Raw genomic sequence first — 16,197 nt, 5'->3', positions numbered from 1 at the left:
TCCATTGTCTTAAGACATGAGATAGAGTTATTGTGTGAGTGAATGCAAGTGATGTGGGATTGAGTGCACAAGTGTCGTTTTGTATATTTCATCCTCACTGTGTGCAACAATTTTAACGATTTTATCTTTATTCAGTCCTTTTGAAACGTCTCAGATTCCTGATAACCTTGCCATTGAGCACTTGTGAAGTCAAAACACACACACACACACACACACACACACACACACACACACACACACACACACACTAGATACTAAGAGAAGACAAACATCAGTTTATGGTAGCTAGAAATGTTGGACTGAATATGCAGTGGGTACCAGACATGAATGTAGACCCTCATATTTCAGGAGGCAATGGAAAATGTTGAAGAAGAGATCTGTCTGTCTTTAGCACCAGTCTTAGGCAAATGACTTGGTCAACTCCGACTCATGCTGTAGCCCTCAAATGGCAGCCAGGTATCTGACTAACACAGGTACAACCAATTCATCCACCAAGCATAATGCCCTGCAGAACAACGGTCATTTGTAGGACAGATTAGAAAACACCAGTATATTTTCACTGTGGGTGACCTAGACATGTTTTGCACTACTGCAGAGAAACAAGATGAGTGTTGGACAACTATTGCACTGAAGACATCGACCATCACAACAGACCTATAGACAAGTCAACTGCTGACGAAACTTGTGGGACAAGGCACATAACTGTACCCAGGATGAAGTCATTTTCCAGCATGCTGTAGCTGTTTCCTGTTGCCGTACAGAAGTGCTTACCACTTGCCTAGCCCTCAAATTCAATAAAATCGAGTGAGGTGACCACCGATGGAGGTGAGGCCACCACAGATGAAAATCCTCTGTTGGCATCACTTACCAAGATATCAGGAAATATCTTTGACGGCAAACCTGTTTGGGCATTAGATAACTCGGGGGCTTCATTTTCTGTAATGTCAAATACTTGTTGTCGGCAGCCAAAGAAGACTGTGTTTTGTGACATGAAACTGATTGTCCTAAAAGTCAAAATTGGAAATATGTCCAACTGACAGGATCCCAACCATATCAGACATCAATGAAATTCAGGGACATTCTGCTAGATTTGTTACCGGTAGATGTGATCAGTGCTAGAGTGTTACGAAGAAGCTTCATGAACTCAAATGGGAATTCATGGAGGGAAGAAAGTGTTATTTTTGTGAAAGGCTATTGAGAAAATTTAGAGTACCAGTATTTGCAACTGACTGCAGAATGATTGTACTGCCACCAATGTACATTTAGTTTAAAGACCACAAAGACAAGATAGAGGTGCATAGACAGTCGTCGTTACCCCACCCCATTTGTAAGTGGAACAGGAAAGGAATTGGATAGTAATGGTACAAGGTGCCCTCCGCCATGAAACTTGTGGTGGATTGTGGAGTATATGTGTAGCTATAGATGAGTTACCAGACTTGTTGACATCCTTCTTCTGTCTTGAAGCACCACTACCCATCAATACCTATCCTATTCACAGTGAGCACCACCTTAAACCACTCGTAGCCCCATATCGTGCTTTGCTGACCTTTTTAATTTGCTGCATCCTCCAAAACTCCCTCCTAATACTCCACAAAATCCAGAATCCATAGAAACCCAAAACACCATTGTCAACCTTTCCATCAAAATCCTCTGTCTTACAAAAGAGTCAGTCCTGTCCAGGAGCAGCACATCGAATTCAACACCCAAGTTGAACACTGTTGGACTAGTCAGACCTATTCTCTTTCTCTTGATCCCTTTCTTTGCTACAAATCCCACTGACCAAAGCCAACCTGAGTGCAACATTGAACCTTCTGTATACCAGCTCATAGTACCCTCCCCCCCTCCATCCCCCAAGAATTCCTTACTTCCAGCTTGGTCTCACCATCCTCCCCCAGGCCCCTCTCATCAGAAGAAAGGATAGCCATTCACAACCTCAAAACAGGCCATGATTTAATGATGCTGCCTGGAGACAACTGCTTCACCATTATTGTTACGAATTACAATGACTACAGATGGAAAGCTTCTTCCAACCAACTGGCTCATCCGACTACAAGCTATGACATTGTGACCCCATCACACAAGTCCAGCATAACCTCCAGTCCTTGCTCAAATTCATAGACCCGTCACAGAATATTTTCCCTGACTCTATCGCCAACCTCTCTCCTATGACCTTTCCGCACGTCCCCTTCTACATGCTTCCCAAACTCAATAAACCTGGATGCTTCGTTGCAGCTTGTTCTCTACTATCACTGAAAGAATTTCTGATCCTGTCGATCAACACCTCCAACCAAATGTTGGCAGTCCTGCCTCTCATTTCAAAGATACAAACAACTTCCTTCCCTGACTCTCATGATTCTCACCCTACTATCACCAGGATCACTACTTGCCACTGTTGCTGCCACCTCCCCATACTCCAACATCCCTCACACTCACAGCTTCTCCCATGAAAGGAAGGTATTTAAATAAATCCATGACACGGCCAATGGCACCCACATGGCACCCTCCTATACCAACCTGTTCATGAGCCTTTTAGAGGATGCCTTCCTAGCCTCCCAAACCCCTTACCTTGTTCTGATTCATTGAGGATATCTTTGATCTGGACCCAGGCTCAAGGCAACCAATCCTCATACCTCCACAACTTCAACACCCTCTCCCCCATCTGCTTCACACTGTCCTCTGCAACCCATTGTGCCACTATCCTGCACTTTGACCTTCACTTGTTTGATGGCTCCATCCATACCTCCGTCTGTATAAAACCCACCAGCTACCAACAGTACTTGCATTTTGATAGCTGTTACTCCTTCCACACCAAGAAATTGCTCCCATACAGCATTGCCACCTGTGTATGGGGTATCAACAGTGACAGGAATGCCCTTGCCCAGTATACTGAAGGGCTTGCAAAAGCCTTCAGAATCAGGCACTACCCTCCAAACCTGCTACGCAAACAGATTGCGTACACCATATTCTTGCACATTCCTTGTCATCCCACGAACCCCAAGAATCAGTTGCAAAGGAGTGCCCCCTCATCACCAAATACCAGCCTGGACTGAAGCAGCTGAGCCATGTTCTTCACTATGACTTAAACTATTGTCATGCCCAGAAATGAGGGACATGCTACCCTTGATCCTTCCCAGCCCTCCTAAAGTGGTATTCCGTCACCCATCCAACCTACATAACATCCTGGCCCCTACTTATGCCACACCCACTCCCAGTCCCTTGCCACTCCCAGTCCCTTGCCACAAAGGTCATATCCCTATGGAAGACCCATGTGCAAGATATGCCTGATTTACCCACACAGCACATCCTACTCCAGTCCTTTCAAAGGCTTATTATATCTCATCAGAGGCAGGGCCACATGTGAAAGCAGAATTGTAATATGCCAGCTCTGCTGCGTTTTGTGCACAGGGCATTGTCACCAACCAGCTGTCTACCAGAGTGAACATTCATCACTATACTGTGGCCAAGAAGAGTGTTTCCACCCACTGGTGCACCACACTGCTGAGCACAAGATGCTTCTGTTCAGGGGCTGGTTCATAACCCATGCCGTCTGTATCATTCCCTCCAGCACCAACTTCTCTTAACTATGTAGGTTGTAGCTATCATTGCAATACATCCTTTGCTTTCGTCATTCTCCTGTCTTCAGTCTCCACTAACCACTGTCTCCACTCCCCGCGAACAGTTTCTCTTTCCTCTGTCCCATCGCCCCCTCCCAGTCCATGCCAACACATCATCTGCATCATGCCACACACAAACTCACCAGCTTCGATACTTTAGTGCTGTGTGTGTAGCCCATGCAGCTGTTACCGCTCTCTCCCACATTCCTATTCTGCACACCTGCTGCCTCCCATTGAACTGCTAGCTATCTGTCCCCAACCCCTCTTCCTACTTCCTGCTTCTTTCTGTGCCTACCAACCCCAGCTGATACAACCCTTCATCTCTGTCCACGTGCCGAATTGCAATCCCAGTATTGTGTGTCCAGCTGGCACAATGTGTGTGTATGTGTGTGTGTGTGTGTGTGTGTGTGTGTGTGTGTGTGTGTGTATCGGAGGGGGGGGGGGGGGGGAATTCTTCTGTTACTCAGTGAATGGTGTCCTTTGCTCCTGAGATTTGCATTCTGCCTGAAATTTCCTTACTATATATAAAAGTACTACTCTACCCGATATAAAATATGTGGCTAGCCATTCACATATGTGAGGAATAAGAATGGATCCAAAGTTAATTTGTGTGACCCTCCATTGATGATTCATCCCTCGGTTACTAAAATATTCCTTATTTCAGTATTATCTTTTGCATTCCTGTTGTTAAGTATGATTCAAACCATTTTCCTATAAAACTAAATCTTTTGTGTAGGAGAACTTCATCCCCTGCTTAACCAAATGCATGAAGTGGATCACAAAAAATACCTAGTTGGTGATTTTTTCATTATTCTGAATCCGTGGAATTGAATTTTGACAAGCGATATGACAAGATACACTGGCCCACACAATGTAAATTAGAGGTCATTGATATGATTTGAAGATGTCTTTTGTGATCATGTAAAAAGTCTACAACATTCCTATTGCTACTACTTACCAGCCCTGCATCTTATCCTGCCTGCCTCGTCTCCTGGCAGATTACCCAGTGGGTTCAATTGTCCCAAAAGTGATTTTATTACATTGGCATTGTCTTTTGGATTTCTAGCAATTTCTATTGAAGTGCAACTGGCAGTGTACATACTTAATTTGTGTAATTTCTTCAGTACTATCAGAAGGACCCTCATCATAGCCTTTAGTTGGAAATGATTTTACACACCTAACTCCTAAAGTTTGATGCACATTGTTAACTTGTTGATATTCATCTGCACATATTTGCTACAATGATACATGTCACATGTTAACACTTTGACTGCTGTGCAGAACACTGGCGGTCGCACCTCGTGTGCTGCATTGTCATGCCTCGTGTGCTGCATTTTCACAACACTCACCTTTCTTCGGTTGCAGAGTGCTTCTGGCACACTCGCCATGCGCAATGCTTCCAACACGCTCACTGTTTTTTGGCTTTCTGTTTTGTTCTGGTATGTGGACTGGCTTTGGAAGAATTGGGGGGTATTTATTTACAATATTTGCACTTCATTTTCGTGTGAAGTGCATTTTTATTATAATGTATATAAAAATAAAGACGTTTACAATAGTGATATACTTCTACAGTCTCTCAAAACAAGAATTAAGAGTTTTTTTATTACTCCATTTGTTTTCTGTCATTCTTGTGGGTCGCTGCGCGTCTTCATTTGAAGATGATGAATGTTGAATAGAAGTACCCAGCTGCGGACTTCCTCTCTATGTTGTAGGCTTTGCACTAGCAATTACAGACAGAGATGAATGAGAATCAACAACGTCTGTATTTTGTAAACTATTTGTAAGAGAATCTTCTTCATCTGAATCGCTGTCTATTGATGAGCACAGCGATTCTTCAGAGTCACTCTCCATCAACATCTGTATTATCTCTTCGGAGGTGAGCAGCTTTTTACATGCCATCACAGTACGTAAATTCACTATGCAAACATAAACGAATGATAGCCGACTGATATCTGAACCAAGAGTAATCTCTCGCAGAAAGGTGCGAAATTACAGTTCAACAGAAATCACAGTAGCGTCATCTGTTGTGTTTAAAGCAAATCACTCATACAGGTGCTATGAGAGTCCACCAGAAGCACTGACATCGACTTCAAATGTAGTCGTGTTCTACATATTGAAATTCAGTCTTTTGCAGCTAGAGCAAATGATAAGGTGTGGCGAGAGTCCACCAGTAGCACTGCAAACAAACATATGCCGTATTCAAGTGCAGCTAAACAATAGGAGAGGAGGGAACATCTCAGTACTTCAACAGCAGTCAGCAGCACCTGGGGCATGGCAGCACTGAATCGCTGTGGCAGTCAGCCGCACCCAGGGCACGGCGTGGTCGGACTGCTGTAGCAGTCAGCCACAGTCAAAGGGTTCATGAAACACTGTTTGACATTCACAAAACATTACCTGTTTAGGCTTGATAAGACACATGTTATAAAATGAAATCCAGCCCTTCTCCATTTCATGGTTTACTTTTTCATTTATCAAAGTTGTCTATATTAAATTTTCTTCCCGCCTTTCGACTCTCAATTTTTTTAAGATATTACAAGAAAAGAATGTTTGACTCAAAAATACTTAAATTTTGTACCAAATGTGCTTGTTGTGACCTCATGAATAGTTAGTATATGTTCCTGTTGATAAACAATATACTTATGCTTGTTCCTTGAGTCTCTTAGAGATTTTTTTCTGTTTCAGTCCCTGTGGCATAAAATTGATGTGAGGAAGTATATTACTTCAAACTGGTGGGGAATAAACAGACTGGTAAGTTTTTCTGCACTTTCATTGGTAACTAACACTGCTTTATGTGCAGTAATATTTCTTGCAATTGTAATTAATCATGTAGAAGTGGAAAATGTATGGTAGATGCAGTTTCATTGCTTTAGCATAAAATCTGTGAAGTGTTTGAATTTGAACATTTTAGGTTAGGCATAACTGTCAATGTTATATGAGTATTAATCGAAATTCAGAAAAATATCCAGTGAGTCATTACTTATAATTTGCAAAATGTGAAGTCAAAACATATGTGCATCCAGTGATGAATTTATTTAAAAAAAAGTCACATGCTTCCTCCACAAACTGTTGCCTGTAGTGACTGATGATGATTATCTCAACACAAACAGAGTAAGACTGCTTGGATTGCTAAGGAAGTGTCTGTTATGACATACAAGTGCATTACTGTTTTTGAGCTTTAACTGCATTTTTATGCTGTGATTCAGTGGTAGTAGATATGTAGTGTACTACAGATGAGCCTGCACTCCATCAGAAGACAAAAACTACTCAGCCCCTGTACAGCCTGAAGGAAAATCACATGCAGAAATGTTTTCTGCAGTAGGAGGAATGGACAACACTGTCCTGTAGGCAAATGTGTCTGACTTTGAAGGCAAGCACTACTAACTGAATTTATTTGGCAAGTATATAGATTTGCAGCATCAGTCTGATTTGTTTTGTATCAGACATAAGAAATATACTGCACCAGCAGCAGGTGTAACTCAATGTGTAAAAATGTAGAAATGTGAGTACAACTACTTCATACAATTCTCAGCATTCCCACTGGCTAGTCATATTGTGTTAATGATTTTGAAATTACATTAGTCAACTGAATAAATGCAATTTGTTTTTCTGTACAAATTTCTCCTCAATTTGTTACATAGTATCTTCATTGGCAGTGTGTTGATCTTATACAGCATGTGTGCTTCGTTTTTGTTGAAGCTGTACTTCTGCTTGAGACAGTATAAGACATCATCAGCACAGCACACAATCTTTATACACATACTTTCCCACCAACAATTTCATTTATTCAATTGCACACAGAGATACCTCAGATTAATTCATATAACCTGTGACACATATGTCCTACTTAGACTTAAGTTTTCTGAGGTTTCCTTAAAAAATGTCAGGTAACTGTTGAGACAATTACTTTGGAAACACTGTTAGTATGTAGTTAAAAGATTAGTGGTTAACTTGCAGAACCTGTGTACATTTTTCTAACATCTGGTCACAGGGGAATAGTACAGAGAAGTATGAAATATGCCAGTATATGAAATTAATAAGTAGTAGGGAAGGTGAATGAAAGCGATAGATTTGTTGAGAGGCTCTTAGGTTAGATAAAAACACAGTATGCTAGTGCAGATATCCAGTGAATTTGGTAACACATTGCTAAGCCCATAAGAAGTCAGTATAGTAATGAGAAAGTGTAGCAAAGATGCTAGCAGAACTTAATGGGAATCTTTTAAAGAAAGGCAATGTCGTTCTCATGAAACACAGTTGAGTAAATTTAGAGAACTAATATTTGGTGAGGACTGGTGCTTCTATTGCATATAATGTGTAGGGACCATGAACATAATGAGAGATTAGGAGCTGAATTGAGACATATAGACTTCCTTTTTCCCCCTCTCCATATGCGAAGACTGAAAGTTGCTAATATTGTAGTATTAGTATAAGATACTCTTAGCTGTGCACTGGATATTGGCTTGAGGGGAATATGTATATAGAAATAGATATAAATTTTTCAGCCCATCTTTGTCCAATGCAAATCTATATACCATCTCTAGAGCTGATCAGTAGATCAGGTGGACTGGCGAGTAATTCGGAATTTCCAACTAATGTGCTCCCACAGGTGATCTCTGTTACTACTGTAAGAAGCAATGAGCAACTCAGAGGCTGGCTAATCAGAGAAAACACAGAAAACTGTGAAGAAAAAAATGGATGTACTTATTTGACAATAAAGAGAGGATGTGCATTCATATTGTTTGGTGCAGTATGGTGTGGTGTACAGTGCCATATAGATAATGATTTTCTCTGAGAATACTATTACATTTGTAATGCAGAAGTAAATTATGTTTCATTGTATAGAATGGTGTCCCCAGATAGCTCAGTGGGTTAGTGCCAACTGCAAATCTGAAGTCTGGGTATTGATCCACAGTTCTTCCTAGCATTTTTCTGTTAATTATCACAACCTTCATGTTCAGCATTGATTTCAAGTTGCTGACTGCTCGACTTCTATATTTATCTTTTTATTTTATGGCCGTCACTATTGTGCAATTTTACTTGTGTAGCCATATTCAGGCAAATCAAACTTGTGTCTCTTCTGTTAGCCACATCAGGACAACAGAAATAGTCAAACTATAATTTTGGGATATTTATGAGTCACTGTAAGTTTAATGACAGTAAAAAGTTTTCTTTTCATACTATTGGCCAGAGTCACTAGTTATTACCTCTCTCTCTCTCTCTCTCTCTCTCTCTCTCTCTCTCTCTCTCTCTCTCTCTCTCTCCTCCATAGAAAAACATGTTTCATTGTTCTCAATGTATTTTTTCCTGCTTTCCGCGTCAAAACCGACATTACTCATTTAAAATTCAGGCACAATTCTCTAACACAATTCCCTAAAATGAATTTGGATATTTTATTCCCATGCATTTAAAAGATGCCAGCAGCTGAGTGGTCAGCGTGACAGACTGTCAATCCAAAGGGCCCGGGTTCGATTCCCGGCTGGGTCGGAAATTTTCTCCGCTCAGGGACTGAGTGTTGTGTTGTCCTAATCATCATCATCATTTCATCCCCATCGACACGCAGGTCGCCGAAGTGGCGTCAAATCGAAAGACCTGCACCAGGCGAACGGTCTACCCGACGGGAGGCCCTAGCCACACAACATTTCCATTTTTTTATCCCACTGAACACACTCACAAACTTGACATTGTCTACAGATTTTTGTATGTCTACTGACTTTTGTATCTAAACATATTAGAAACTTGATGGAAACAGGAGGTAGTCAGCTTGTTCCACATCCTTGAACTTCCCACACATTCTTTCCAACCAGGCTGAAATAATATGAAACTTCTGCCTGTGGAACTTTTGCTGTGACCAGCACTGTCCATCATTATTGACACTCATTGATAGGAGATTTACTCAGTCGTCCTTCCAATTTCATATGCGTTAAGGTACTCGAAGGTCCAAGGCTTCCAGTCTGATAGTGAAGCTTTGTGCTGAGCCTATGCCAGTTAGCTTTAAGTATGTTATCTGTTGCACATTTATCAGCGTTCAAGTTATGTTGTTGTTATGATAAATGTTAGTATTGTTACTGTCATTTCTGTTGTTTTTAGGATTTTACCACAATTCATGAAGTCATAGACATCATCACACAAAGCAGACTACTCTCTGAGGAAGATTTTAATTTAATTTCCAGTTTGGACATTGATAAAGAACATCAGCGTACACTAAGGTGTGTATCGTGTGCGTTGTGTCATGTATTACAGTATGTTTTGTATTTATTAGTATCTGGATATGAGAAGCAGGCAAAACAGCAGTAGACAGATGAAGGTAAGGTAATGACAGTGCAAAAAAAAAAAAAAAAAAAAAAGTAGGAGCATATACGAGATAGACTGGGTGGCCTTCCCCAAGTTTCAGTGTCAATTTTTTTACAAGCTCTCTTCAAGCCTAACTGTCCTTGGCTGGTTGGTCTTTAACTGTTTGTGGAATAAAATCTTCACATTTTTCTAGCTGCATTATTTCGAAAATCTTATTATATGTGTTTGTTGCTGAGACACATGTTGATCACTTTTGACAACAAAGAACCACTTGTGTTCACAAAGGCTGTAGCTAGCTTAGTCGTCACTGATTGAAGTACTGTGTATTTATGTTAAGGTCATTCAACTGCATTGTCATATGTACTATGTCGTGTTTGCCTTAGCTGTCACAGCGACCACTGCAGACACCATAACTGACATTTGTCACTTACCTTTTTGGCCCCAGTGTTGGTGTACATTGCTTCTGTGATGATGTAAAAAGTCTACAACATTCCTATCGCTACTACTTATCAGCCCTGCACTACTATCTTCAGGCTGTTCATTGGAGAAGATAGAAAGATGATAAATAGGAATATGATTACACTCTCTGTGCAATATATGACAAAGACAGCAGAATTATTTCCCAACCTTTATGTAATATTATGTCTCTAAATTTTATCAGCAGGTTTTCATATGAACCTTGTTACTTTAATCCTGGAATTGTTATTAAACTTTCCTGAGCATCTCCATAACACGTGTGTATGCGTTGTGCTGATCCGTTATAAACGTATCAGCATTTCACCGAATTTATCCAAAGTCCACTTCATAAGATTTTAAGCACTAGAGCGATATTGTAGAATAGGTCTCACCAGCATCTTTTGTGCCACTTTCTTTACAAATGCCCCAACAAATGTAAGTCATTTATTTGCCGTTCCTGCTACTGATGTCACATGTTTCTGCCATGCTATGTAGCTTCGAAGTGAGAACTCCTAGGTATTTAAACACTGTGGCAGGTTTCAGGAGCTTATGTATAATCTCTCAGTTGTAAACTATTAGATTCTTTCTGACAATGTAATTGATAAAATAATGTAATTGGATACATAAACCAAGCCGTGACAGAACACGCACATAAAAGAGGTTATAATTAGTTGAGGTTTTGGAGCCAGTGGCTCCTTCTTCTGGCAGAAGGGTTGAAGGGGAAGGAAGATGGTCGAATGAAAAGGACTGGAGAGGTCTAGGAAAAGGTGTAGATATCAGGAAAGTCACCCAGAACCTTGGGTCTTTGGAGACATACTGGACGGGATGAGAAGGAAAAACTGATTGTTGGGGACTGCACCAGATGAGATTTGAAAACCTGGTAGCTTAAAGGTGGAAGACAGGGTAATATGCAAGACGTAGAGTATTGCTTAAACATCGCACATGAGTTAATAATAGTGAAAAGGTAAGTGTATTTTTCGTAACAGAGGTGGGCAGTGAAAAATAATGAGGTAAGCAAATGAAAAGTGAACAAAACTAAAACAGAGTGAAGAAAAGAGTAGTTGCTGTGAAGGAATGTTGAGACAAAATAAATTTATGTAAATTAAGGCCAGTTGGTTGGTGAGAACCAAGGTCATGTTGAAGCGCTAATTCCCACCTCCAGAGTTTCGAGAAACTGGTGTCTGGGGGAAGAATGCAGATAGCGTATGCGGTGAAACTGGCACCGAGGTCACAGTTGTCATGTTGTAGAGCATGCTCTGCAACAGGATATTGCGTGTAGCCAGCATACACCCTCTGCCTATGCCCATTCATCCTAGCTGATAATTTGATGGTAGTCATGCCGATGTAAAAGGCCGAACAGTGTTTACGCAACAGCTGGTATATGACGTGTTGTTTTACAAGTGGCTCTCCCTTTGATAGTGTGTGTTTTGCTAGTTACAGGGCTGGTATAGGTGGTGGTAGGAGGGTACATAGAGCAAGTCTTGCAGCGGGGACGGTCACAGGGGTAGCAGCCATAGGGTAAGGGAATGGATGCAGAAGGAGTATAGAGTCTGACAAGAATATTGGGGAGATTGGAAGGGCGACAAGAAGCTATTCTCATACAGAATCGATCTCATTTCAGGGCATGATTTTAGGAAGTAATGGCCTTGTCAAAGTAGCTGGTTAGTACATTCCACACCAGTGTAATACTGAGTGACCGGGGCTGTGCTCTAAAGTTGTTTTTTGGAGGTATCAGCAGTACCAGGATTGGATATGATGGCCTGGGAAATTTGCTTTTGAACTAGGCTGGTGGGGTAATTACAGCTGGTGAAGGCTGAGGCGGGAATTGTGATGTATTGATGAAAAGAATGTGCATCTGAACAAATATGTTTGCCTCAAATGGCATTTGACTGTATGGGAGGAAACATTTGACACTGAAACGATAGCAACTGTCAGAATGTAAGTACTGTTGTTTTTTAGTAGGTTTAATGTGAACAGAAGTGTGTAGCTGGCCTTTGGTGAGGACAGGATCAACATCAAGGAAAGTGGCTCGGGATTTGGAATAGGACCATGTGAAATTTAATTGGGAGAAGATATTTAGAGATTACAGGAATTTTAACAGGTCAGCCTCACCCTGGGTGCGGCTGACTGCCACAGCAGTTCAGTTCTCCCATGCCCCAGGTGGTGCCGACTGCTGTTGAAGTTCTGAGACATTCGCTCTCCTATTGTTTAGCTGCACTTGAATACGGCGGCTGTTTGTTTGCAGTGCTACTGGTGGACTCTTGCCACACCTTATCGTTTACTCTAACTTCAACAGACTGTGTTTCAATATGCAGAACACGATTACATTTGATGTTGATGTCAGCACTTTTGGCGGACTCTACATCTACATCTACATCTACATCTACATTGATACTCCGCAAGCCACCCAACGGTGTGTGGCGGAGGGCACTTTACGTGCCACTGTCATTACCTCCCTTTCCTGTTCCAGTCGCGTATGGTTCGCGGGAAGAACGACTGTCTGAAAGCCTCCGTGCGCGCTCTAATCTCTCTAATTTTACATTCGTGATCTCCTCGGGAAGTATAAGTAGGGGGAAGCAATATATTCGATACCTCATCCAGAAACGCACCCTCTCGAAACCTGGCGAGCAAGCTACACCGCGATGCAGAGCGCCTCTCTTGCAGAGTCTGCCACTTGAGTTTATTAAACATCTCCGTAACGCTATCACGGTTACCAAATAACCCAGTGACGAAACGCGCCGCTCTTCTTTGGATCTTCTCTATCTCCTCCGTCAACCCGACCTGGTACGGATCCCACACTGATGAGCAATACTCAAGTATAGGTCGAACGAGTGTTTTGTAAGCCACCTCCTTTGTTGATGGACTACATTTTCTAAGCACTCTCCCAATGAATCTCAACCTGGTACCCGCCTTACCAACAATTAGTTTTATATGATCATTCCACTTCAAATCGTTCCGTACGCATACTCCCAGATATTTTACAGAAGTAACTGCTACCAGTGTTTGTTCCGCTATCATATAATCATACAATAAAATACAATAATAATACAATGTCTCATAGACAAGAGTCCATATAGCTGATGTCCCCACCATTATTCTTCCAGCAGACAAAGGATCTACCACTGTGGTACTTAACCAAAAGGAGTATGTTAGTGAAGGCCTGCACCAGCTGTCGGACACCTCTACATACAGTGTCTGCCATAAAGATCCCATCCCTATGGATTGAGGGATTACTCCTTGTGAGGGCCTGAGGTTTTAAGGAGCGACTGCAGGTCAGTTTGAATTATAGGGATGGGATCTTGATGGTAGACGCTGTATGTAGGTGTCAGACAGCTGGCATAGACCTCCACTAACATACTCCTTTTGGTCATCTATCCAATTACATTTTTGTGTCAAAAATTGTTTGTTTCATTGTTGTATTGACAATATAACTGAATAGATAAAAAATCTACTCACCAAGTGGCGGCAGGAGAACACACGTATAAAAAGTTTGACATATGCAAGCTTTCGGAACCAGGAGCTCCATCTAGTGGTAGAAGGGTTGAAGGGGAAGGAAGAGGGTTGAAGGCAAAAGACTTGAGACTTTTAGAAAAAAGGGTAGACTTTGGAAAAGTCACCCAGAACCCCAGGTCAGAGGAGGCTTACTGGACGGGATGAGGAGAAGGGTCCCAGGTTCTGGGTGACTTTTCTGAGCTTTACCTCTTTCCCTAAACCTCTCCAGTCCTTTTACTTCACCCCTCTTCCTTCCGCTTCAGCCAGAACAAGGAGTCAATGACTCTAAAAGCTTGCATACGTAAAACCTTTTTTTATATGTGTGTTCTCCTGCCGCTGCTTGGTGAGTAGATTTTTTTATCTATCTACTTATGTTATATTGTCAAAAACTGTTCATTTTCATTGTTATATCAGATTCTTTCTGTGTCTTTTTTTTGTGGACATTCTCTTGCATTTTCTAATGTTTAAAGAGAGCTGTTTTTCGATAAACAAGTTCAGAGTGCTTATCAGCATTTACTTGCAATCATCTGGCAATAATGCATTCCTCTCTTCAAGGGGCATATGGATCTTTCGTGAACACACGTGTGATGAGCACAATGCTATTGTGGTAGTTCTTACAGCATACTGTAGTTCCTCTTCTTGGGCTTTTTGGCACAGTGAGAGCTGGCTCATGCCATGCCGGCAATGTCCAGAATGTTTAATATTCCTGGTGCTTGCTGGCAACCACTGCTTGTGTCACTGTACTGCTTCTGTCAATTACCGTCAAACGGGGTGATTTTGGACGGTTTTGTCTTTATTTTGATTGTAACTTTCGTATATATTGTTAGATTAAATTGATTATTATGGAAGTGGTAGGGTATATGTGTAATGAATAAAATATCCCAGAACCAGAAAGTGTGTGTGTAGGTATATTTATCTGAGGCAGTTAAATAAAGTCCCCGAAGTCGCCCTATGGATTGGGGTGATTTCGGACATATGTGTTTTTTAAATCTCTGTCCGAAGTTACAGTGTATAGAGGGCGAATTCGGACGGTTACTGCCTTTTTAAAAATTCTACATGCTTTTTATTTGATTTTGGTGACAATTTACACATTTTAAGGTAGCTCTTTGTTACGAATAAGTGATACGGAAAGATATAATGAATTTTATTTGTTACAGATAAGTTCTGCACAAGCTCGTTTAATATTTTCGCCTAAGCAAACAGAAAGATCTTCTGACTGTCGTTCGAGGGTTAAATGCACCCATTCTTCTCCTGGCAAATTATTATGAAATTTCTTCTCCTTTCAGCCAGATTTATCAAGGTAGCTTTTAACTAAATATCCAGTATCCAATTTAGTGAAGGGAAATCCCCAAAGTGCAGCCCTCAAGATACCTTGCTTCAACATTTCTTCTTCTTATTATTATTATTTATTTAGCACTGGCTGTCCTCCCAATTTTTTCTTTTTTCCCAGATGTGCTTTCTGCACTTTATTTTGTAGGATTGATTTAGGTATACCAAAGAAATCTCACACTTTTCTCTATGATAATTTACCACTCTGAATATTACAAACAGCTTTATCTAAAAGTTCTAGCTCATAATTACACCGTACTGTAGCACCTCTCCTGCACTTGTATGTTCTTGGCATTGTCCGAAATCACCCCACACAGTACACAGTTTTACAAAAACTGTTTTTATTTTATAACCTTGCACAAGAAACTCGACAAACTTGTACAGAAATTGTCTCAATGCTGTTAGCTACTGAGCGCATCGACAATTACAGCTACAATAACTTCCCGCTCGGAGCAACAATAGAAAGTTTCCACATTACGATAATGCATGGATTTTTAACACTGACACTGTTCGTCAATTATTCACCTAGGGAAACAATTGATGCAAAACAAAAGTTGTGGAAATTGATAAATGGAATCTTGCACTTAAAATAACTGGTGCACGGACGTTAAAATAAGTAACTCCTTGTTTCTATGCGGTGGCAAAGAGCAAATAAGCCATACTGTCCGAATTCGCCCCAGTGTCCAAAATCACCCCGTTGGACGGTACTCTTATTTGGAATGAAAAACACTTTTATTTTCTTTTTGTCATTTTCTTTTAATTAAAGGACAAATTCCTTAACATCTCAGTGGCAGAACAATTGCAAGTATAATTTACGAGGGCTGAGTTAAATACTGGCAACTATTTATTCACAACTGATACAAAAGAGTTGTAGGTTTGCACCTGTTGCTGTCCTTCAAAGTAGTCACCAGCATTGTGTAGAACCCGTTGCCAGCGAAGTGGAAGGCGTAGTATACTGTTAGCAGAACCTGTTCTGTTGATGGTGCAAATGGTGTGGTCTGCTACCTGTCGAATCTCT

At 41.1% G+C, this 16,197-nt stretch overlaps 1 protein-coding gene across 2 annotated transcripts in view; it reads left to right on the top strand.

Moving 5' to 3' along the window:
* The window catches only part of LOC124795238 (vezatin-like), a 121,004-nt gene that overhangs the window by 37,262 nt on the left and 67,545 nt on the right, over nucleotides 1–16,197 (top strand). For both annotated transcript variants that reach the window (XM_047259166.1, XM_047259165.1), the window contains exons 3-4: nucleotides 6,297–6,362; nucleotides 9,699–9,817. In XM_047259166.1, the coding sequence (XP_047115122.1) occupies nucleotides 6,297–6,362; nucleotides 9,699–9,817 (185 nt within the window). The remainder of the gene's footprint in view (nucleotides 1–6,296; nucleotides 6,363–9,698; nucleotides 9,818–16,197) is intronic.

The sequence above is a fragment of the Schistocerca piceifrons genome, chromosome 4 (genome assembly GCF_021461385.2).
Source record: "Schistocerca piceifrons isolate TAMUIC-IGC-003096 chromosome 4, iqSchPice1.1, whole genome shotgun sequence".
NCBI lineage: Eukaryota > Metazoa > Arthropoda > Insecta > Orthoptera > Acrididae > Schistocerca > Schistocerca piceifrons.
Note: the sequence above shows the minus strand (reverse complement) of the source record. Positions and strands in the feature narration are given on the sequence as shown.